The following is a 25435-nucleotide window of genomic DNA, read 5'->3' on the forward strand; positions in this document are numbered from 1 at the left end:
ATTAAAGTCATGGTGATAGGGTTGAAACACAATGGAGTATTCACGTGAAATTATTTGTGGCATTGGAGCTACATTGAACATGTCCAAGTCTCTTTTTTTACTCTTTTTTTAAATTTGCCATTCTTCACTGCAGGGATACAAGAGGAACCCCATTGTATTTCTTGACCGATTTTGTATGAGTCTGACCTGCCGATTCTGATTTGTTTTTTTCTAAGGACTCGACAAGCAAAGCTCAAACAATAATTTCAACCATCTCGAAGTAAACCATCAAAAATCCTAAATGTTATCCTTTTACTTTGTTATTGTCACCCATTTGTGGTTATTTGCTTCAAAACACAATACAAACGATTAGAAAAATAATGATCGGCTATTTTTGAAGACATTTTCCTTGATTAAAAAGGAAGTGAAAAGCTTGTTTGATGATATACTGGAAATAAAAGTAACGGCTAAAACATAAACTAAACAAAGCATGAACCCCCACCAGTTATAAATAATCATTCATTGTTGTTTTTTAGTGTCTTTAAAGAAATATAGTATGGCAATGGTGCTATGTCTCAGAGCTACAAACCGGTTAATTTATTTACACGGAAATATATAGTTTCTATAATTAAGTTCTTCCCAATGTGAATATTGAAAAGATTGATTTGCACCAGACTTGTAATAGCCCAATTCTGAAGGAAGTAAGTGCATTTGCCCAAACTCAGACATTGCCAGTCAGTCTATGTTATGTTTACTTTAGATTTATTTTCCAGTGTTATTTTTGTTTTGTTTTTGGCATTTTTTTTTTTTTTCTGGAAATGTATAATTGTGTGCAATTTAAAATTATTCACAAAACGATGAGTAGTAATTTACACAACCGTCTGCCACCGTAAGAAAGGTGTTAATGCAGTTAGGGGACAAATGAGCAACTGATGGCTTCCATGTCTAGCATATATTAATAAGAGATTATTAACCATATGGTGTAATTATGTTTCAAACCAAGGTGTGTACGAGACTCTATTCTACACTATCCTGCCTTTTTTAGATGCTCAGTGTTTGATGGTTTATACTAGTTAAATGAGAAAAAAGGCTCAGCTCATCACAGCCTCCCTTGAAGTGTGCACTAGTTGGAAAGTGCTCCTCAGATCAGAGGATAGAGGCACAGGAATGCTGGCAGATGACCCACAGCAATAAGCGCTGACTTCCTCGGATTGGCTGAGAAGCCTTCTACTACAGTACCTCTGTTACCTAATTGGCACACGGCGTGACCCAACTTCCTGCCAAGAGATAAGCGAAAGGAAGGCACAGCGTGTGCTCAGGACAAAATGGGCAATGTTATGGAGTGCAGTGCTCTTGACAGGTCAGTGGCATCGCTGGAGCACAGACGCAGCTTGTCTCTGCCAGTGGCCATCTCATTAGAAGTGCCTTGTTACTCCCACAACCTGTCTTCATTTTTGCAGCCAATTGCAGCAACTTTCGTGGGGCGTCACTGCACGATGTTTGCAAAGTTTGAAAGCAAGCAAAACTAAATCAGGAGGCTCTTCACTGGCTCCGGTCCAATGTTCTGCATATCAGAGATACCAAGAAGGCGTTGAAGAAAATCTTTGGATTTAGGATGGGAGGGGGACGCCTCTTCTACCGTTTTCCATTAGAGGCCTCAGGGATGGACGGGATAAAGAATGGGGCTCACAAAGACGCGATTACGAGGACACTTGGAATGACACCGTGCTTGGTGACTTTGTGTTGGTTCTGCCCGAATCATACACTGACTTTTTTTTTCTCCCCATTTCGCCAGTCGATGTAGAGCTACAAATCAAAAGAAGTGTCTTTCTGGAGCTTACAAAATGACAAACAAAGCCATCTCTCTCCTCATTGGTTGTCCTCCACTGACACAGTCATTTCCACGGGCACTGGACAGACGCACAACAGATGCTGGTGTTGCGTTTGAACGGATTTTAGGGATTGTCTGTGTTGTGTTTCACCCGATAACCACGGTGTTGTTGCCCACCTTTCTTCACAAATCCATCAAATATATTTCAGTAAACATATGGTACTATTTTTCTAGTGTGTGCATCATCACATTATTTGGTTTTGTGCACATCAAGTATTATATTTTTAAAAAGACTCCCAGACTACTTCAAGAGCTCTAAAGCTAAATGGGGGACCCGGCAGGGTGATGTTCTCTGATAGATCCGCAATTCATCTGGAAATGACCCAATGTATTGGATTCATTAGACACTATAGCTCAGTTTGATGTGCCACTTTGTCAAGCTCATATGGTGGTTTCAGTCAATTTGAGCTGAGCTGAGCTTGGTCAAGTAAACATTTTCTTATTCTTAGGGGATCACGGCTGTAGGATTTTGAAGTGGAGAGATGTAATATGATATCCATTGCTTAACGAAGCAACTTGCAGTTTTCTGTTTGGTAATTGATCAATAAAGCACTTTTTTTAGACTCTAATGAATTTTGATGCTGTTTGCATGATGCTGTGCATGCTTTTTTTAAATCTGAAGTTTGCTGTCCTTGCTCTGAGATGCACCTGATTCTGCTGCACTTTCTGGAAGTTACACAGGAAACCTCCTTTTTTTCTAAGACACTTTTTGTTTCCATGAAGAAGTTGCACAATATATGTTTGCATCATATTCAGGGAATAAAAACGTGCACATCTAATCAGACGTCAACATAGAATTGATCGGCTCCCATGTCACGGATCCAGCTATTTGAGTCATACTTAAGATGGACTTAGTTTGAATTCCTTGTGCTTTTAAAATAATCAAAATATTTCCATGGCAGACATCAGACTATAGGAAGTGGAATATGACCTGAGTGAGGTGATATAAGAGTTTGTAAAAAAACAACAACTAGATGTTAAGAATCCCAGTCATTGTGTTCTTACCACATTCTCTAACCTTGTGGGATGACAAGTCTCAAAACCACGACTGTGTCCATGTGTCCATTTGAGTTGTTTCCAAATAGGCAACAACTACTTCTGTGAACAAAAGAAAATACATTTTAGTTGTAAATATATGAATAAAAAAGGAGGTTTATTTCATTGATTCTTGTTTTGCAGTGGTATAACAATAAGACTGTTATAGCTGTAAGTCCACAAGAAAATCCGTTTTTTTCTCAATGTATCCAAATAATGACAGGCACAGTAAGTCTGAACAGTCACTGGCTGGCGTATTGGTGACATAAAGTAGTTTATGTTCTTGTAAAAGTAAAAAAAATAAAAAATGAAGACACAAAAGAGGAAACCAACATTGAGAGGACTAGAGGGGTCTTTCTTCCTGCTTCAGTCTAACACTGTCAGATAATTTCACTCTTTAAAATTGGATTGTGTGGTTATTTACCCTAGGAGCTTAAGAGAACCAACAAACCAATAAAATAGCAATATTGAGTTTCTGGGCATTTCTGCTGACTGTTGACTTCCAAGGTGGCTTTTGCCTTGCTAAGCTCGTCTTGTCCATTTTCTTATTGGTGATCTGTCATGGTCAGCCCCTCCTCCTCTGTCCTGCTCTCCGCTGCCATTGTTCCAGAGGACATTCCTTTTGTCGACCTTGTAAAATATCAGCATGCTTCATCCACTGTGTTCACATTGAAACACCCTGCTGTCTCCCTGCTGATGTGTTTTTTTCTTCTTTCTTTTGTCCCCTAATTTTGCAAGGGAGTGGAAAGGTAATGGGGTTGGAAAAATGACAGGGCACTGGGGAGGGTCCGTGCCGATGTTGGTGTGGTGAGACAGATGTTGTCCCACGAGGTCAGGGCAGCATTCATCTTCTGATCGCACTGCTCAGCACTTTAAAAAAAACACGCCATTAACCATTAAACCACGTATTGTTCTTTGTTCTTTGTTCTTTACTTCCTGTGCCTCCAGCTCACAGCTGTCACCTTTGGATAATTACCCCTCATCGCAGAGAAACAAACAGTTCCCTGAGTTTTTAGGGATTATTTTGAGTGCAATTTAGAGAGTATAAATGAATTTCATCCAAGCAAAAATGATAGTCATCTTTACATAAATGGATTCTGAGGTTGTTTTTCTGTTTGATATTTCAGCCATGCACCTTTTTGGGTTGAACTGGCACCTGCAACCGATGCGGAGACAGATGTACCAGCAGTCAGAGGACAATACAAGTGGCCTACCGTTTCCGACTGACCTGAGCTTGCCACCACTAGGCAACACAGGATTGGAAATACCTGGCCGCAAGGGAAAAGATGAGAGTGAGTGCCTTTTTTTTATACGGATAACGCATTTTTACTCCTTAATGTGTTTGTCAATTTATAATTAAATATTCCTGAATACGTTGATTTTCTTTCTCCAGGACGATTTGTATAGCTCTCAGTTTACTATAGTACTCGTTTGCACCCGCATTGGAAGAGAACAACATTGCACAAGAAAAAAAATAGTTTTTCAAATCTTAAAAGTTTAAAGATGACATTTTGGAGCTCAAGCAAGTTTGTTATTATTTTGTCATCCAGTATCTCATTGTGTTAATTCGTCTCCATAGTATGCAGAGGGATCTGCATTGTAATCCTATGAAAGTTGTTGTAAGTGGGAAAATGTTATTTGTTCCTGGAGGGAGAAAATGGGGGCAGCTTAGGGGACCGAGTATCCAGGGGCTGGAGGGGGATTAGCCACTCTGTCCTCTTCAGAACGGATGTGATCCTTTCATCTCCTAGTCTGTGCTGCCTTTTCCTGGCAGCCAAAGAAAGCATGTGCTCACCCCACGGTACCAACTGCTCGACTCGAAGAAAGTTTGCTCCGCTACATTCTCGAACAAATGGGCCCAGATTTAACCATGTGATTTGCCACTGGCAGAGTACAATAGGTAGGAGGTCATTACCATATAGATGAATCCAGGACTTGTCTTTTTTCATTTACCAGACAGCAGAAAGTGTGTTTAGCTAACAACAAGCCCAGCCTGCACGGCAGCCGCCGCTGATAGGAAATCAATAGCCATAGTTTTCCAAATAAGTCTCATTCTGCAGCGCTGTCGGCAGGAACAATGATGAGTTATCTGATGTTTTATCTCGGTGATGCAGATGTGTTGAAATTCAGCCATGTTTCTCTCTTCCTGAGTCTTTCCAACAAAGCATTATATCGTATTTAAGCCTGCAGAACAACAACCGTTTATTTAACCATGAGGCCCATTATCACTCTTCTCTGTTTATGATTTATTTAAACAGTCTGATGAGTACACCATTAACGTGCTGCATGAATACAAACACACCCCAACGTGTGTTAAAGGAGCCCGTGTGTTGTAGCATTATGTAAAGTCCCGATCTAGGGAGAGTGTGCTCTGTGTACTCTGATGAAACCCTTCGCCACTGATGGACTTTTGAGAACACCGCCATCTGCCGCACTGTGCGTAACCTAAAGCCGTGTCTGCCACCAAGTCCTGGGGGTAGTTTGTATGGACGTCTGCTTTAGTAGACATCGGTGCTGAAATTAGCTCCTCTACATGAGCAAGCAGATGTTTATGATTTCCACGGAGTCCCATATAAGGTGTATTATGCAGCATATGGACGACTTTTGGCAGTGGATGCACTAGTACGTACCTGAGCGGGCTTCTAGCATTAGAGACCCCTCCCTGCCATAATTACAATTTTCACTTTATTACTTTTATTTAATTATTGTATTTTATCACATCGTTGAAGCAGTTGTAGTTTCTTGTACCAATTCCACTCCATATGTTCAACCTTTTAAATCACAGCGTTAGAATCTTTTACTTTGATGAACAAGATTAATGAAATGTGTACTGATTAAAATATAAATAAATAAACTTGACATCTTTGAGTTAGCTACCTCAACAAAATGAACAAAGTTTGATCCCCAGTTTAATGATAGGATGGAACTCCTTTGAAATAAGCAATGCTGCCAGGAATTCAAAAGGTATTTCATAATTTCAGAGGAATCAACACAACACACTTCAGGATATAACCAGAATTATATTTGAGGACCCGACTGGTGTTCAAGTAGATTATTCTTAGTTCTGTACTCCCCCACACCCCCCTGGATTTTGAACTGGCATTGGTCAGAGGGGTCATTCATAATAGTTCTTTCTCTGGCTGTCAGCGATGTGATTGAATATCTGTGATATGGTCAGACAATCATGCTTCAGCAGACCGACTCCAAATGCTGGATTAATGGTGTGATCTCTTTGACCGATTTACTCTCTGTGCATTGCAGGCAAATTGGACAGCCTGTTCCCAGATGACAGCTATATAGATATGGGAGAGATTGACGTGGGGCGCAAGGTCGCGCAGCAGATTCCCCCCGGTATCTTCTGGAGGTCCCAGGTCTTCATTGATCATCCCATGTACCTGAAATTCAACGTGTCCCTGAGCAAAGATGCCTTAGTGGGAATCTATGGAAGGAGAGGCCTACCTCCGTCACACACACAGGTGGGAAATATTTTAATATCACTGACATGCTTTCCTTTGTCACTACTGGCAATCTATTGTCTTCGGTTATGCTTAGCAGATGCATGAAAGGAGAGTTTTTAAATCTAAATGTTTGAAGGGCCATAAGTTACAACATTTCTGTGTTTTCTGTAACAAATCGTGATATCTTGTTTGGGAAACACAAAATGTCAAACCGCATAAAACAATTTCCAATCCTGTCTGCATTAGGATTCAGCCTCTTTTTACATTCTTCCTCTGCCACAGAATATAAATTAGGATATTGTTCAAACAAATCCACCTAGCCATGAAGGAGTGTTTTGAAAATAAAAAAAAATCATAAATCTCTCTATTGTATTATAAATCCCTTTATTTGTTCCAGAGAGGATTTACAGCGCATTTCTTTCAGGTTCAATATCATCAATGATTCACATAAAGATACAGGACCAAGAAAGGGAGGTTTTTCTTTACCCTAAATTCCCATCTAGGTGCAGCACAGAATCAGATACATTGTGTCATTGATTATATATGACTGCTTGGTTCACAGAGATTAGATCACTGTTTTAAACATAGCTGGAGTTCAACACATTGTTCATAGCAAGCTTTGTATTTGCATTAATGTCCAGTGTGATAATTATTTTTCAGTCAAAAGATCATGTTTGTCTTTCTTCTGTATTTTTGAATTGAAAGGAAATAATTTTGAGTTTTGGTGACGTGTCTGACCACACATAGTGGCAGAAGAGTCCAGTTTCCTTCCTTATGTCGATGAAAATGAGCTGGCGTCTCATTGGTATTCATTGAGTCACAACTGATATGAAGCACCCCCCCCCCCCATCCACCAACTTCCCAGTTGTTGTTTTTCTCACTTTAATAGTTTTAAGCACGGCTTTCATATAAGATATGTGGATTAAGAAATTATCACAGCCCATCCAGCCACAGTGTGCCAAGACGTACTCAAGCTCCTCTGGAATGATGAGTTATTCATGCGGACCAAATGATGCTCCGCTTTAAAGAGGGGCTGAAAGCACTCAAGTCTCATGTGTCACTCTAATGGCGTGTCTGCGGTCCATCCATCAGTCTTTCTCACTCTGTGCGTCTGTCCGCAGTTCGACTTTGTGGAGCTCTTGGACGGGCGGCGGCTCCTGGATCAGGACGTCCACGGCCTGGAGGGGCCCGTGTTGATGCAGCGGAGCCTGGCCCCCATCACCACACACGACACGGGCTTCATCCAGTACATGGACTCGGGCATCTGGCACCTGGCCGTCTACAACGACGGGAAAGACACTGAAACTGTCTCCTACCTCACCACCTCCATAGGTGAGCGCCCTGGCCCTGACCTGCTGCGGAAACCTGTAATAGCAATCCACATAATCCCTATAATACCAACTAGCAGCACTCCACAGCAAACAGCCCACACTTGGGGCATGAGTCAGAGGCAATTTTTGGCAGATTTCAATAGCCAAGGAAAGTGAAGGTTAATCAAGGTGAAGTTGAGTATGACAAAAATCAGGACATCCGTGCTATCCTGCCATGCCCCTGAGTAGGGCATTGAGAGATCATAATATCCTCATTAGCCTGAGTGTCTCCCGAGCGAATCAGGGGTCCAGCTTCTGGGATCCATTTGCATACAATTCAAAGTATGATTGTACCCTCCTGCTAGTGCCGTTTTTGATCACGATTTGCTCCAATTTCCATCTACTTTCCATATATCAAAGTAGGGAAGACATCTCCCTCCTCCGATTAACCGTGTGTTGAACGCGGCCGTGTTTCAGACACGCATCCTTCTCTCGCGGAGGTGATTTTGTTTAGTACGCTCCTCTTTGTTCTCCCTAAAGCGCCGTTGATTGGCATCGGCGCATCAAGCAAGGTGTGAGAGGTTGTCAGGTGTCGACTTTCACAGGGATGGCAGCTGGGAGCTGTTCTCACATGCTCTTTAATTAAAAGCTCCTGGGCCAGAGTCCATCTGTGACAGGGGCTGTGCCAGGCAGCAGATCGATGAGAAGCTGTCCTCAACACCAATGTAACACCAAGTGGAGACAGGCAAAAGACCCCCCCCCCCCCCACACACACACACACACACATACACACACTTACTGTGCCAACAACAGCTGTAATTCAATACTTAATATATGATATGACACAAGGAGGGGGAGTCCGGGTCGCGTGTTTACTTCTGCTTGTTTCTTCTTGACTGTGCGTGAACGCCTCCTGTGGGTTGCATCAGAGAAAACACAACCTCTGCAGATGAGGTATTCCGTGCAACAGATGGGGAATTGGGAGAGGACGGAGTGGGGCAGAGTTAGTCAGAGCCAGTCAGAGCTAGAATTCTGCCTCTGTTAATTTGTATCAGAGCTGATCTGCCCAGAGGAGCTCAGAGGGAGGCAGAGGGGCCCTTTCTAAAATGGGTCACCGGTTAAGTGCCCTTCAGCAGAAATTGAATCTCACCAACTGCCTGAATTGTATTGAGCCGTGGAGGGATAGAGTTGACCTTCAAATAAAGCAGCCCGGGCATCGAAATACATGTGAACAATATCTAGAAAAGGCGCACTGAGAGACATAAGCAGCATTGTTTATAAGACACTGACAGAAAAAATATTTCCGACAGTGTTCGTAGGGCAACATGTCTTATTTCACCGTCAGCGTCAGCACCTTGTGCTCCTCACAGGCGTAACATGAAAGGTTTGCCTGCTGCACACAGCCAATGCCGTAATACATCTGGGTGGATGGAGCGTCCCTGTCTTTAATCTAGGCTCCTTGGCTCCTCATTACTTGGCTGTGGCTCCATGGCAATGTGAAACGTGTCCCACTGAATGTTTTGTATCACAGCCTTCTGGAGCATGAAGCCATTTGTCCCCGCCGCCTGGTGCCAGACATGCTTCAACCCAGACACGGCTCCCTATACAGGGATTCAAAAAGCCAGCACCAATGTCTTACTCTATATCCTGTCTCACCATATAGCAGAGGCTCTCTCTCTCTCTCTACGTCCGTGCACAACCACCCATCATTCAAAGGTGCTGAGCATCCTCCGAGAGCATGGCAAGGCGCTGATTAAACCTGCCGACTGCATGCTATGTCCCTCGCCTGCCGGAGAGGACTCACACAATAGTTAGCTCCCCTGATGTGAAAGGGTAATGAATTTCAATGAAGCTCTGCTTGAATCCATGATTTATGCGTTGGCCTATGTTGAGTATGTGGCTACGAGATATTCATGGCCTTCCCTCGCTGCTCTCAGAGGAAACGCAGCCAACAGACATGGGTCGTGCGCAGTCTGCTAAACCGCGTCAGTATTTGGAATGGGAGCGCTGCAGTTCACGGTCACTTCATTAAATGTGTTGGATTTGACAGTTTGTTGTACAGCAAAGAAATATGAGTTTGATTAGCAGCACATTAATGTAGCACGCCTGCCCCCTTAATCCGTCCGTGGATTGCAGTTTAAGGTAAGATATATATTTTTATTTTTTTAGATCTTTCAGTGCCTCGGTTGGTGAACGTTGAATTACAAACCCCGCTTATTTTTTTATTTTGTTTGTCCCTGTGTACACGAGCTGCAAGATTCACGCCAAGAATCTCTTCTGCATAATTGTACTTCTGGGAGAAATTTTAATGGCCACACACACGCACTGCTGCTTTCACTAGCTCTGAGCAATAAAAAAAAAAAGCCAGGGCCTCCTAGTGTAGGTAGATGTTCTTGGTGGAATCCATCAAAACCCCACCAAAATGCGGATTTGCCTCCACCACCCCTGAGGACAGTCTACCCTGCATCCCCACACTAACCCGACATGGCAAAGGCAAGCCTGCAGCACAGAAAACATCAGTAGCACTTCTGTATTTCTGGTCTCTCTCTCTCTCTCTCTCTCTCTCTCTCTCTCTCTCTCTCTCTCTCTCTCTCTCTCTCTCTCTCCCCCTCTCTCCCCCTCTCTTCCCCCCTCTCTCTCTCCCCCTCTCTCTCTCTGTCTTTTCTCTCTGTCTTGCGTTGCATCCTCAGTGATGATTGACTCTCCAGAGTAAAGGGAAGCTGAATCCATGGCTCATATTTCTAGCCCATTGTGGAGCACAAGAGACTCTTTGTTCTGTAAGTTTTGCCTCAGAGCCTCTGCTGCCTGAAGGCAACGGACAAGATTGAATATTTTTCAGGACCATTTCAGGCTTAATTCAGCAAGCATCATGTTTCAGAATCCCGCTGCTGTCGAGCGCCTCAGTGGTCACTCTGATTTCTAATAAAAGCGAGTGTCAGAACACGGCAGGAGAAGTAATAATTTGCCCAATTTATTTGATTATGTTAGGGGGATCAATAAAGGAAATGACAAAGAGTGTTGTGCTGATTGTTTGCCTCACACAGAAATGCTCTCAAACAAAGGAAGATAATAATAATAATAATAAGCCACACTGTCAGTTGGAGTCAAGGTTACTCCAGTCACAACTAACGTTGTGGATACAATACGGAAAAACAGTAAAGTAATATAGTATAACCTAAATTGAAAATGTATTGGTTTCTTTTTATAGAAAAGTAATGTATTTATATGCAGGTGGAGAGGCTTATTATATATTTGTAATGGCTTATAAGCAGGTAACTAGAGCTCACATGTTTCTGCCATCACAGCAAAATCATTTCTACATGCGGGCCATCTCGTGTTCAAAAATGAATTTGAATGTTCTACTTTTTTTCAGATCTAAGCTTTGCAATTGTCTCACAAGCATTTGTTTTCCCATTGACATGGTATAATACAAAACAGCACTTAGTCTTAAAATGTTTCATAATGCCCTGTCTCTGCACACGGTGAGACACCACTGTTTGATTTGAGCCCAACTACATTTCGACAAGCTGCCAAGAAACCTTTTGTATATCCCAGTGCAGTTTAAATTGTTTCATTTTGTTAATTATTTTTTTTTTTTTAATTTAGAACTGGTGGGCAGGTTGTTTTTCAAAGACCCAATTGATAATAAAATGATAGAACACGTTAAAACACAGCTGTTGTCAATTGCCCCACAAAAAGACGTTTAACACCGTAAATCACTATTGACTAGTACGCTATGTTCACAAAACAAAAGAGGGAGATGAAAAACATCTTAGTGTATATATATACATATACATATATATATATATATATATATATATATATATATATATATATGTATATATATATATATATGTATATGTATATATATATTGTGATGGCCTACTCATTGTTTCCTCCAATACCTCAAGCCGAGTGAAAATCAGACAATAGAAGAAAACATGAGAACATGACCCATGGCAGTGGGCATAAAAGTGTCAAATTAGGTTTTTAAAATAATGCATGTCACTTATCACATCCATTGTGTTTATGAGGAATCGTTCTGGTCGAAGCCCAGATGACCGGAACGTGTTTACTCTTTCAGTGAATTCCACAATTCTGGTGCAACATAAATGACACTCAAAAATGTTTTGCAGTGAAACAGAAATGTTGACAGGATTGGAGCTTCGTTCTTATCACTGTCATTAGCAAAGGCTTAATAATCAGCCCAAAGAAAATGAGTGGGAGGAAAATTGTTTTTCAAACCGCATTACTCAGAAAAGCTCCTGATTGCTCTCTTGCAGATTCCGTTGATGACTGTCCCAGTAACTGCTTTGGGAACGGCGACTGCGTTGCTGGAACATGCCACTGCTTTTTAGGATTCAAGGGACCTGACTGTGGGCGAGGTGAGTCACTTCCTCACTCGTAACGACTTTATTGATCGACATCATTCACACATAACATTTTAGGGTGCCGACCAAATTATATTCACTGCGTGACCAGAGCGAAGCATTTTTAATCTTCCAATTACTTTTTATTGTACTTCAGATCTTTGTTATTAAATTAGGCAGTTCTACTCCAGATGATTCATTTTTACCTGTTTCTCTCCTAATGGCGTCTTGTGTCCCGCATAAAGGAACTTTTGAATAGCTGTCAAGGGAGGAGAGTTTTAGATTAAAGGACTGATATTGAATAATTCTTTCAATTATTAAAACCAAGGCTGTGTTTATTTTCCACCTAATTAAAAAAGCTACGTAAAGGCAGTCTGTTATAATGAAAATTAGCTATAGTCACATCTTTCCACATACACTGCCATTTGTTATGGCAGTGTATGTTGATCGGCACCATTTCTTATTCTTTTCATTTACTTTCTACAGACACCCAGTCGCCATTGTGTAGATATTAGATATTTGCAGTTTGGTTTTGTTAGAATTGGGTCACATCTGCACTGGATGCCAAAGCGCGGTATTTTGGTCTGCACGTCATACACTGGAGAGGAAACCATTTCGCATTTTGGTCAGAAGCTCATTGTCAGATCGAGGCTTTTTGCACACACTATTCTTTGAAGCTATGGTTGGAGGGGTCCATTCAAATGGATGTATGCTGTCTGCTCTTTTCAAAGCTGCCTGTCCAGTGCTATGCAGCGGGAATGGTCAATACCTTAAAGGTCGCTGCATGTGTCACAGTGGCTGGAAAGGCTCCGAGTGCGATGTTCCCACCAATCAGTGCATCGACGTCACATGCAGCAGCCACGGGACCTGCATCGTGGGAACCTGCATCTGCAACCCAGGCTACAAGGGGGAAAACTGTGAAGAAGGTGATTGTTTTGATCATGGTAATGTGTCCTACATGTATAAAGTCCTAGATGAAATAGCTGTTGTAACCACCATCTCATCCTGTTAGTGAGTGACATTTTAATAGAATACACATAATGGGAACAGCTATTAAGTTTATGTGGTTTATTTAACAGTCTGTCTAGTACTGTAGTAAAGACGGGACATCCTTTATGAAGATTGTTGTGGCAGTAACACTTCACAATATGCATCCTAGGTGACTTTTCCTGTATAAAACAGGGGTATAAGGCATTACGTTAATGGGAACAGTCCATTTATTGTCTGAAATTCATATGCAAAGTATAATGTTAATCCATTAGGAACTGCACATTCACGGTGCCGGATAAGGCTTGACCAGATAAGATTGAAGGAGCCATTGTGTTTGTCAGCTCTTGAAGGCTCTCATTTCAAGATGAAAAATGGACCCCGGGAGTTTGATAAATGGGGCTTTGTGACATCCATAGGCCCCCATTCTATTTTGGGGTGGAGTGTTGGCCATAAGGAGTGGAGGGGAATGTGGACGAGGGCCCTTTAACATTTATACCTTTCTTCCGGGCGACCTTCAGCCACGATGATTAATTGCCAAGAGAGAGTTTCTTGTCAGTTAGCCTCTGATCTTTGTGCCTTGTGCCCAAACCATCTGCTAAGAGGCGAGAGATCCTGTTTATCTTACTATGACGGCCTTTATACCCATTTATGTCACGGTAAAGGGAAGCTGCCTGCTGCTCTCAGTATCTAGACATCGCTCCTGCTTAGGGCCCATTTGCCATCTGTGTGTACCATGCAGTTATTGTCTGGTAGAGGGAATGTTATTATTTTTATTGTATGCTCCCACAACTCTGGTGCCTTACAAAGCAGGCATTTATTTGACAATATGTCACAGGAAAGGGTGCTATAGAAACACATATTAATTTGATATTTGCATACTAACTAAACTGATGTACTGAACACAGATGCAGTGCAGGAAACAAGGATGCAGCAAAGTGCAATGCTTCCTCTGTCGCAGAGATCTTTAAATATTCTATAAACCAGAGTGGAGCTAGGAAGCCTGGCCGATGCTTTTCCTTACTTTCCCAGTTTTCTGGTAATGTGGGTTTTGGTTTTTCCAGCTTTGAACTACTCATTCTCGTGGCTCTCATTTTAGAGAAACGTGCTCCTATTAAGGCACCGTCCCTTTTTGAAGGGAATTTTCATTACGGGAGTTGATGGGACAATGCCAGCAGGAGAGCGGGCACGACCTGTACGTTGGTACCATAAGCCCCAGTGCCATTTAATTAGTTTGACTGTAAATCTTGTCCGCGGTGTTGGAGAAAGTGGGCCTCTTCGCTGCATTTTCTCTTAAGTTCCCTCCGTACATTCATCCTGTCGCAGCCCACCGCAGTTGTCATTCCAGTCAGGCTCAAATAGAGATGCCAGATTGCCTCTGAGTGAGGCAAGCAGCAGGTGACTGGTGTGTCTTGACACTGTCTCTTTGCAACCCCTTTCAGTGGACTGCCTGGACCCGACATGCTCAGGCCGAGGGGTGTGTGTCCAGGGAGAGTGCCACTGCTTTGTGGGGTGGGGCGGTCCAGGATGTGAGAGCCCCAGGGCGTCCTGCATGGACCAGTGCTCTGGACACGGAGCGTTCCTGGCAGACACCGGGAGCTGCAGCTGCGATCCCAACTGGACGGGCCATGACTGCTCCACAGGTGAGTGCTTCCCTCAGATGAGAGTACACACTGGCAGCTTTCCTTTTCACATACTAGTGCTGAATTAGCTCTCATTACCAGCCCGAGAGAATGTCAATGCATTAGCAAGAAAATATTGCATCAACAAAATTACTGTAATTATTTATTTATTTAGTTTTTCGCTGTTTCCAGCAGTAAGGCCATCGTCTTGCATTTATGAATGCAGCATGTTCTTAAAGATTGTAAATAAAGCATTATATAAAAAAGCACCATTTATTTAGGAATTGAGTAAGTAAAGACATAACATCAGTTAACTGTTTCACAGTTGTATCACTCTGGTCTGGTAGAAAGCTGAGTCATACCTATATTTGTAGTTATGCACTTCTCAGTTATGTAATCTCTCACAGTTATTGATCCTCAACTTCTGAGAAATAGTCAGCACAATCTAAAAAAAATATTTGCCATTTGTAATAACCCTAACATCTCTGGTGAACTCCCTGTCTTTTTTGTCTGAATTTATTTCCCTGCCTGATTCAATTTAACTTTGACAATTGCTCGGCTCCTTGCAGAAGTAAACAATTCTGATTATGAAAACGACTCACATAAAGGCCTCAATTATTCACATCAATGATCAGTCGGACGTCCACAGCGAACAAATCAAATTCTGGTTGATTTTGCTCCAAATGCCTTTCTCTTACGAATGGTTTCATCCTCGAGCTCCACATAGTTAGCTGGCAGCCGGAAAAGAGAGGCGTAGCAGGGATATTGTCGGAGGCATGATCTAATGCAAGTTAATGCTCTTTCTTGAGTTCTGGCTTTCTTCACGTTGGCACAAGGCTCACAGCTGATGATAGCTCTTTTCTGCTCCGGAGGATTGTTCCCATTGTGTTCATTTTGTCCACGGGGAACGTTCTCTCTCGGTAGTCAGAATAGGCTGAGCATAAGATACAGTTTTACAGCAAGAATACACCTTCTCTCTGAGGCTGAAAAAAAAAGTTGGGGACAATCCAGGTTCAGCTCTTGACAGGCTGCCTGCCTGCTCGCATTTACCAAAGAAATATTTTACTGAAAAACCTCAGTGAACTCAGGGGTAGATTGTTAAAGAGTTGTCAAATGGAGGTATATAACATCACTTTCATTGTTGGCAGATGCAAAAGTTCCCGATTTCTTTTCTTCTTTGAATGGTAGCCAGCTGAAGAATTTCACAGTTTTGCACTCTATAAAACGCTCATGTGAGACTATATTAATGTTTTATGATTATTCCCTGGCAGATACTTCCGATAGCTCAGTTTGAACAGGACTGATGTGTCGATAATCAGTTCATCGGATCTGTTTTAGTTGAAGGCAGAGTCAGTTGCAGCCATAAGCTGCTTTCATTTAGACAACATCATTTGTATTCTCACAAAATATTTCTGAAACGAGGGCTTCAGACCAGCAGTCCCTTAGATCCAGGAATCCCTTTATATTCAGAGCATACACAATGACCTATTCGATAATCCCAGGGATTTTGAGGGAAATGGGCAGTTAGTCTGAGTTTGCCTCGCAGAGAAAGGGCTCTGTAAATGACGATGAGTTGGCTCTTCATCCGCCTTTATCCTGTTCATTGTGGAGCTTTCTGTGGTCTAATACAACACTAAGCTCGGCAGTGGGGTAGCACAGCTAGCAGTCCATTTTCTTACAGTCTGGGGGAAGAAAAAGATGGAAAGCTTTCAATATATCTTTCAAGATTCTTTAATTCCCCCTGTAGTACTTTTAAGTCACAAACTCATTTCCTCACGGGGATTTGGCACTGTACAACCTGGGTGTGCACAGTTGGAAGTAATGCGGTTACAAGCCATAAAACAATGCCTGAGGTTTTATGTCCTTTAATATGTGTGTTTTTATGCCGTTTTTGCCATTTTCACACCCAGAGGAAAGTTTGTTTACACGGCCCTTCAGTGCAAATGGTAACGGCCATCATGGGGATGGGGGTATTTCTCACTGTTGACTCCTCTGGCCACGGATAATGAGGGTTTGCCTGCAGGCTGTAATTGCATCTTTATCACGTTAAAGGTTTCTCCTTTGTTCTAAGTGAACAGTTGTCTCACAGTCAGTTTGAGTCTGTTTTCCTTCGACCACGATGTGCCTTGATACATCTGTTCAGAGTTTTTTTCATTATTTTTTGTTCACTTATATGTTAATTAAATCACTCAAGATGCTCATTATGTTCATTAGCACCTTTAGGCAATAGAAGGCATCCACAAGCACTTCTTGAAAATGAGTAATGAGCAGCCCCCTGTTGCTGAATCCTGTTCTGATATTCTACGTTTCTATGGTTCCATGGTTTTTGCTTGTGTGTGTTTCAGCAGTCATAATGTTGCTAGCATACTGTACCTCTTCATCAATGGTCCGCTGTACAATTAGCATTAACATAGATTCACAAAATGCTAAACTGCAATTAGCAGGGGAGAGAGCTTTCTTTATTTAAGCTTTTCACGCTGGTAATGTCATGTTATGGTTTGTGGCTTAAAATACAACTCAAATCTAGTTTCTAGCAATGACAAAATCATCCCTTCAAAGGCAGTAATTGACTTATGAAAAGATTTGGGACATGGGACCTAACTTCCAGTTAGGTCCCATGTGGTCACATTTGAATTGGCTTGGCTAATAAGGCAGCAGTACGGGCCTTTTGTTCCTCGTTGCCCATACTGCTAAGCCGCTTCCATGTTTTTTTAAACACAATAGTTTAGTGAGAGGTGAACATTTCAATGAGATTCACAATAAATATGTCAGCGTTTAATTTCTGTGAGCTTTCGTCTTGTCACGCTCTCCCTCGAGTTCACGAGACGCGGGTAATGTCACGGGCTCTATCGCAGCCTGTCAGGGAGGCCTTTCAGTTGCCGCACAAAAGCGTCGGCCGAGCTTTTCTGTGGCTCTGTCTCTCAGTCGCCTTCATTCCGCAAATGTACTTCTTCCCCTGGCACACTGCACTCAGGTAGAGTAAAAACAGCATATTGACATCTCATGCCTTGAATCATGCCCTGAATATGCCTTAAATAATTCAGTGGCGCTGTACTTCCTCCCTTTAGTCTATAGCAGTGGTTCACAAACTTTTTAGGCCACGCACCCCCTTCTACATCCCAACCGGGTTCACGCACCCCCAATCCCCCACACCTTAAAAAAAACCGCAACAGAGCCTATTTATAGCCGTATAAAATCGGACCAATGCGAGAACTGTTTGCTCGCGCGTGGCGTTTGTTACAAGATTAGTCCGCTTTAAAGAGCAATAAGGATGGCGAGGACACACGCACAGGCTCAGAGGCAGATTGCATTTCACATTTATTTACTTAAACACAGTAAGCCACGTAAAGAACAAAGAGTGGCACATAGTCTCAGAAACTGATATAAATAAAAAAAGGAGGCTCCAGAGGTGCGCGCACCACACTTTGGGAATCCCTGGTGTAGACCCAACACATGAATGAGACTGCAATTGTTTTTGGATGTTTTGTAACTCTTCCAATTTTGATCTAAAAAATGTAAGGGGCTTCTGACTTGCACTGGCATGCTTGGTGTTCAGGTGGCGGCGCAAATAAGAGGCTTTAGACAGCTGTTAGCCAGAACCTCACTGCACAACACGCACTGTGGCTTCGGGCAATCTGCATTGCCAATCCAAGTGAAGCCCAGACCCAGATAATTGTCATCATATTTCCTCTTTTTTTTCCCAGTCTGATGCTCACTCTCGTTTCCTCTTTTTTCACCTTGACTCCGCGATGGGCTTCTGTGCTCCCGGTTTGTCTGTGATATCCCTTCCTACCTTCTCGGTCTCCTCGGTCTCCTCTTTCTCCGACTCCCGGTCAATTTCTTCTCCCGGTCTCTCCCTAACGCACCCCTCTGTTTTTCTCGCCTCCAGTTCCTCTCTCTCTCTGTCCCTCTTCTCTTTTATTACTGATAGCTTCAGATGTCCCACCTGACAGCTTCCCCGATTTCAGCCAGTTTAACATATTTTCATGGATGTTGCTGAATGAATGAAATGACGTTAGGTGCACAAGCTAGGCTAGCTAGTGTGTACTAAAAGACAGTCTGGCGGCCGGAGCGGAAGTGCATCTATTTATTAAATTGTACGTTTTTGATTTCAAATTTAAATCTTACAAAGGGAATTTTTATAATTAAAAATGCCTACTTAATTTTTTTAAAATTATGTTTAATATTAATTATCACACCATTAGACCACCATTATATTTTTCCTCTCGCGCACCCCCTAGAGGCAGCTCGCGTACCCCCAGGGGTGCGTGCACCACAATTTGGGAATCCCTGGTCTATAGTAACGTGGCAAAGCTACAAACTCAACATGTACAACAAAAACATAGTAAGTTTACAGTTTAATCAAAATGGCAGTGCTGATATTGATTTAATTCCTACAAGAAGTGCCAGCTGTATTATTTTGTGTCCTCTTTAGCCCCTCTGTGTCGGAAAGAGGTTGAATTTACAAAGAGAAGAACAGGCAAGGAGAAGAATAAGTCTGCTAAGGCTGCCACAATCCATGTCTTCTCTATATAATGGACTTATTAGATTTGTATTGTCAAAAAGGATTGCCCCTTATGAGGTGCAGGAATTTCTTTTCAGCAGCCAGCAGACAAGGTAGTGGAGCGTGGCTGTCTTTACTTGACAATAACTCCTGGATTTGTCTTTTTCTTCACCCTTGTTGCCTTGTCCCGTCACCACCCCTCCCTCCTTCCTTCTTTTCTGTCTGTCATCCCCCACTCTCTATCTTTTTTTGTGTCTTTTTCTATGTCCCTGTCTCCCACAGAGATTTGTGCAGCGGACTGTGGTGGCCATGGCATTTGTGTGTCAGGCACCTGCCGCTGTGACGACGGCTGGATGGGCACCGGGTGTGACCAGAGGGCGTGTCACCCTCGCTGCAACGAACACGGCACTTGCCGGGACGGCAAATGCGAATGCAGTCCAGGGTGGAATGGAGAACACTGCACTATCGGTAGGAGGGGAAGAGGTTTTGGTATTGGTGGGGGACTCTGTGTGTGTTTGGGGGGGATCTGGGGTGGGGGCAACAAAGGCGCTGTCTGTCTTTCTGCGTGGGTATGAAGCACTGAGTGTGAGGGGAAGGGTCCAGTTGGAGAAGAGAGGGAAAAGCATGCTTAATTGAATTTGTGCAACTCGGTAGAGCATGAACAGGTTTACTCAAGGATCTGAGGCTTGCCTTCATGCATTTGAATGTGGGAATGTGCTAAGGTGTCCTTTCATTTTCTACCCATCCTTTCCCTCATCTCTTTCTTTTCTCCCTTTCCATTTGCTATTTGTTTCAAAATGATGATATGCGGGCCATTGTGAGCAGATCAGCCACCACGTTTTGCTCTGTGTTTACACTAACAATTGTTCCTCAGTGATCACACTTGCAGAAGTTAAGTTTTCAAGACCTCTACTGCATGTCAAGGCCTATGTTGAAAGCATTGGCTCACTTCAAGAGAGGAAGAGGTTTTCCAGTGAGTTTTCTTTATGTTGCAGAGGAAAGTCATTAACTGTTTTGTAGTGGATTTCATAATCCTTTAGCGGAGTATGCCAGCAGTGGTTCAAGGCTTGATAATGTTGGCTCCTTTTCCTTTTTTGATAAAAATCCTTTACAGAGAGAATAGTAAAGAGGTAAAAAGGAGCCAACTGATCTTTGCCACATGTACTCTCACTTTCTATTGAAAATATACTATTCACTATGTTTGTTATTTTGTACTTCCTGAAGAGTTGGCATTCCTCATTATGAGCATTTGATTATCCTATAGAACTAGTGACTGCAGTATTGTTTTAATATTAGCAACAGACACAGCCAGGCAGCGAGTAAGCTGTAGTTCACCACTGTTTGTGACCTCACTCATCTGTTTGAAATGCCCGCTGCCAGAAAGACGCACAGAGAGTTTGACAGATTCCATGTTAAAGTGTAACTAGAGCTCATTAAGACGAGTGTTTTAATGTACTGAGCTGCATGATATTTGATGTCAGGACTGTCAAACCTCCTCTAAACCATCCAGAGGACATGTGATGTCTGCTTTACCATTCGTCCCCTGTGTGCCATCCATTCTCTCATCTTCTCTTCTCTTAGATATTTTGTTTTATATTTCATTTTTATTGCTTCGTTTTATTGGTGGAAAGTAAATGAATGCTTTCACTGAAGTATTAAACTTAAGTACAATTTTGAGACATTGGTACTTTACTTGAGTATTTCCAATTCATGTCTTTCTTTATTTATTCTACTCCACTATATTTGAGATGGAGATATTTTTTGCTCCACATATATTAATGTTATAGTTAGTGCTTTTACCTAACACAATATGAAATATGATCCAATATCAAATATGATCCAATCCTCTAGGTTAAACTACACAGTTGCCAACTGACACGGTCGCTCAATCGCTATCCTTCTATGGTCCAGCCGCTCAAGCGTCAGAGAGGAAGTCAGAAGACAATAGCCGTCTCTTTCTTCTCTGCCACAGCCTTTCATTGAATAGAAATGTGCTACTCCCACACATATAAGTCACCAGAGAGATGGGACAAAAGTTGAGAATGCTAGTCTCAAAGGTGAAAGTTTGGTTCAAATTTAAAATAGAAAGATAATTTTTCTCTCACAGTATTCTCATGCATATCTCGGGGCAGAGCTGCTTGAGTACAGAGTCTTGACTTAGTCTGTGAATGTTTTATACGCCGGCCTTACATTATTGATGGGCCTTTTATAAGTGCCACATTGAGATCCCTGCTCCCTCAACAAGAATATTCCTCAGTGTCATCCATTAAGAAGCCAAAGATCTCAATTTGAATCAATTTTCATTATTGAGAGCTCTGCATTGGCCCCAGAGCCCCATGCTGTGGAGAGCGGGGGGTTCCGATTCGGCCCGCGCAAAAGCCGGAGCCCCTGGTGACCTCATCTTCTAAAGAGGTGTTTTGTCGAGATGAAACGTTCCTTTTTGTTGAAACATCCTGACCTCCTGTGCGATATTGCTTGAGCGATTTAAGGCCAGTAATATGTGCATCAGATATACTGCCGATCCTGGCAGTTGATAAATGGTGAGAGATTGAAACGTTCTTTCTGAATATATCGCTTATTTTTTGCTCTCTCTTACTCTTTCTTTAATTCTTTCTCTCTCCTGTGCTCCACAACCCCCCCCTGTCTTTTTTTCCCGCTCCATCCCGCTCTCCCTCTGTGTTGGATCGCATTTGTTGTGTTGCTTGTAATGCATGATTTTGCTTCATGACTGCACTTTTCCTTTTTCAAATTTTTTTATTTACCTTTTGTAATGTAAACTAACACCTTGCCTTGCTGTCTTGTCATGGAAGTGGCACTGCTCAAACCTCCCTTATATGTCCTGTCTTTTATCTCCCAAGCTCACTATCTGGATAAGGTAGTGAAAGGTATGACATTCCTCCTTCCTTCTCTTTTGCCCTCCTGCCATCGTAACTCCAGCCGGCATTAACGAATCATGAACAAACACACACCATGCTCTTCCCCCCTGACATCGACATATGCAAACACTACGCACCTCCAAACAACTCATTCTAAAGATCCCCACCTCCCATCAACTTTTTTTGCCATATTGTCACATGTGAATCTCCACTTAGCACTTTCACACCTGGCGAGTCAAGTTGTGCCCCTTTCTCCACGTGTTGGATATTTGGTTTGTGTGCGGCCTTGCATCCTCGGCGGCGGTGGGGGGTGTCAGGAACGGGGCTTTATAACCTGTGCCATGCATTATGGATGAGTGTGCAGCTGTGAGCAGGGTCTGATAGGTGCTGAGGCCGCATCCTCTCTAATTAAAAGAGTTCATGGTCTGGTTGGTGCAGGGCAAGCAGGGGGTGGAGGCTCTGCAGCAACCCTGCCTCTCTGCCTCCAGCACCCTCTCTCACTCTCACTGTGTCCTTGATAATGGACCACCTGGCACGAGAGCGGCTGCCAGAGGAGTCCTTTTCGAACACTCGCAGCCTCACGTTTGGAGCTGTTTCAGGCGGGCTCGGGCACGTCTCAGCAGGGGGCTCCGCTCTGAAAGGGCTGCCAATTAAGTTGAACTAGTGCCAGCAGAGAGCGGATCTTTATTTATCCTTGTGATAAACATTCGGAGCTTACTAATCATCCGTCTCCACTGGTCCAACCAGAGTTGTTTTGTCCATTCGCTCAATAAAAGGACGGCTAATGTCCAAACATGTCTCGGAGGCAAGACACCCTCTAATGGCATTAGCCTTCGACTGTGAGTCCCTTTTCTTCAGGGAAACGAGAAGAAAATTGAGACGGGATTATTTATTTTTCTTACAATTTTCAATGCTCCACAGTTGATCCCCATTGTTCGTCAGTCTGCATCTCGGTTGCTCCTTTTGTTTGTTTTTCTTTAAACGTGGATTAAAAGGAGCCCTTCAGCGCCCATGATTCTGCTCTATAGTATGAGTGTAATGTATAAATGAGAGAGCACAATTGCAGATTGCAATATTCCATGAGTCAGCGTGTCTAAAAGCTTCATTATATTTCAATATTAAACATACATAACAATAAAATATTATATAATGGCGTTCTATGATAGAAGAACGAAAAGGAATTAGAGAAAGGTCACAGATATTATTTAGCAATACTTTGTTGTTCCCATTAAATTGAATTTAGTCCTGCTCTTCATTTCTTTTAAATCATCATTTATAAGGCATAAATGTGGATTGTTCATTGATCCATGGCCGTACTATGACTCATGTCATTATGCTGTCCTTTCGATTTATTGCAACAACCAAAATGTGAACCGATGCATTCCTCAGCTAACCATGTGATCTACAACAGCCATCTATTCTACTGCTTCTACCCTTCAGCTTTCTAAACACTTCTCCATATTCCCTTCTCATCATTGTTTCTTCCTTCATCTGTTATTTCTCCCTTTAATACATTTCTCCCTCTCGCCGCACTCGTCTCTCTTCCTTGCTCCCTCATGCTCCCACTCCTATTCTCCCTGTGTGATGTAAGAGCATCGAGACAGCCGCCTCAGCCTCTCTCTAGTTGATAAAATGGGTCAGCTTAGCATTCTCTCTATACCAAGGCAGCTCGCTAACAACACAAACTGTGACAGACGCGTGCGTTTGATATCTTGAGACGGTACCCTCTCCCTCAGCGAGGGGATCCGAATCACAAGGTACCAGATAAATGCCAAACAGCCCGAGAATGGGTGAGATAATCCTCTGATGTATGCCCTTGTGAGGACCCATCCAGAGAGAACCAGGGGAATGTTTCACCTGTCGGTCTGCTCCAGTCTGCCTTTATCTCCCCTGGGGTCTCATGCCCGGCAACACAGTGCACGTAAAGTCCTCCCCTGCATAATATTACTGGGTGCAGCCGTATACGCCTGCTCATCCTAATGACCGAACACACACTCGCTCTGAAGGCATAATGTTATTGATGAAAAAAGAGAGCAAATAATATAATATACAGTTATGATTATTTATTTTTTGCTTTATTTTTTTAAATAACTAGTGCCGCTTGTTGTCGCTCATTCAGGAGCAGTAATGCTATGATCATTATGGTGGTCACATAAAAACGGATCCAATTATGTGCAGGAATGCCAGCACATACACCACTGCTCTCATTATCCAGCTGTAGTAGTGCAGATACAGGAGACCAATCTACTGTAGTAATGAGTGAATATTGATTTAGAAGATCCCTCTTATCTGACTTTACTGCAAAGGGATATTAGAAGCTTCACAAAAGGTGTATTGAATTAATCAACTTCAGCCGAGAGTCATTATAGCCAGCCGCACCCATTTGAAAATCTTGACGTGACTTTCGTCAGAGGGATAAAAGCAGCACACCATCGTCATCAGCAGGCCCACATTGTTTTATCGTTGGTTTTTGTGCACAAACAATACACGGTATTTATCCACCACCCATTTAACCTGCTGTATTTGATATTATGTGCCCACCTCTGTCTTTTGTCACTTTTTGTTCCACAGAGGGCTGTCCTGGGTTGTGCAATGGAAATGGTAGGTGCACTCTGGGTAACAATGGCTGGTACTGTGTGTGCCAGCTGGGCTGGAGGGGCACTGGCTGTGACACCTCTATGGAAACGGCCTGCAGTGATGTCAAGGACAACGATGGAGGTAAAATCCCAAACAACACACACCAATGTCTTCTGACACCGGCCAAGCTTCCACAGGGACTCTTAACTAGACATGATTTGACCACAGAATGAGCCCCCTTTTGCTTGAGAATACACTCTACCTGCGTTCTGCTTTCCAGGCTCAGTTGTTCTCTTATGCAGGTGAGGATGAGGAATAGCTTCCGGGCAGTCACCTGGACAACAGGGTTTTATTAAAAACCGGCATTGCTGCCTTGAGGCCTCTGAGCATGGGCTGGCCTCAGGAGGAAGCCCCCGTTCTGCCCGCTAACTAGCCCCAAGCAGAGCCAGGCACACACACAGAGCCAGCCAGGGGGCTGCACCACTCTTGAGGCCAATTGGAAGATGTAACTTCCTTTCTTCCAGGCCTCATTCTGGGCTTGAGCTATGCGATAGCATCCCTTATTTATGCAGGGACTGTTTGTCTGGCTATCCCCCGCCCCCCCCCCCCCCCCCCCCCCCACTTTGCAGGGACTACAGGGCTCTTACTGGCAAAGAAGGGGTGCTGCTGGGGATTTGACTGACTCCTGACAGCAGGGTTTATTTTTATCACCCATCTGGCCAGATAGGCCCCTGAAAGCAAAGGGTAGGGAGTCCAATGACCCACTTTAGGAAAGAAAAGTGCATCGCACAGCAGCTCTTTCTGAGCTGTTTTATTTCATCCAAAT

The 25435-nt window shown here is 43.0% G+C and overlaps 1 protein-coding gene across 2 annotated transcripts in view; it reads left to right on the forward strand.

Moving 5' to 3' along the window:
• The window catches only part of tenm4 (teneurin transmembrane protein 4), a gene marked incomplete at both ends in the record, with an annotated part of 114690 nt that overhangs the window by 39410 nt on the left and 49845 nt on the right, over nucleotides 1-25435 (forward strand). Inside the window, 9 exons of one of the 2 annotated variants that reach the window (XM_079225076.1) lie at nucleotides 4033-4197; nucleotides 6167-6381; nucleotides 7485-7695; nucleotides 11957-12058; nucleotides 12775-12969; nucleotides 14473-14673; nucleotides 19439-19624; nucleotides 22015-22041; nucleotides 24604-24750. In XM_079225076.1, coding sequence (XP_079081202.1) covers nucleotides 4033-4197; nucleotides 6167-6381; nucleotides 7485-7695; nucleotides 11957-12058; nucleotides 12775-12969; nucleotides 14473-14673; nucleotides 19439-19624; nucleotides 22015-22041; nucleotides 24604-24750 — 1449 coding nt within the window. The remainder of the gene's footprint in view (nucleotides 1-4032; nucleotides 4198-6166; nucleotides 6382-7484; nucleotides 7696-11956; nucleotides 12059-12774; nucleotides 12970-14472; nucleotides 14674-19438; nucleotides 19625-22014; nucleotides 22042-24603; nucleotides 24751-25435) is intronic. The other variant, XM_079225075.1, reaches the window with a different exon arrangement.

Source organism: Taurulus bubalis, assembly GCF_910589615.1.
Source record: "Taurulus bubalis genome assembly, chromosome: 10".
Lineage (NCBI taxonomy): Eukaryota > Metazoa > Chordata > Actinopteri > Perciformes > Cottidae > Taurulus > Taurulus bubalis.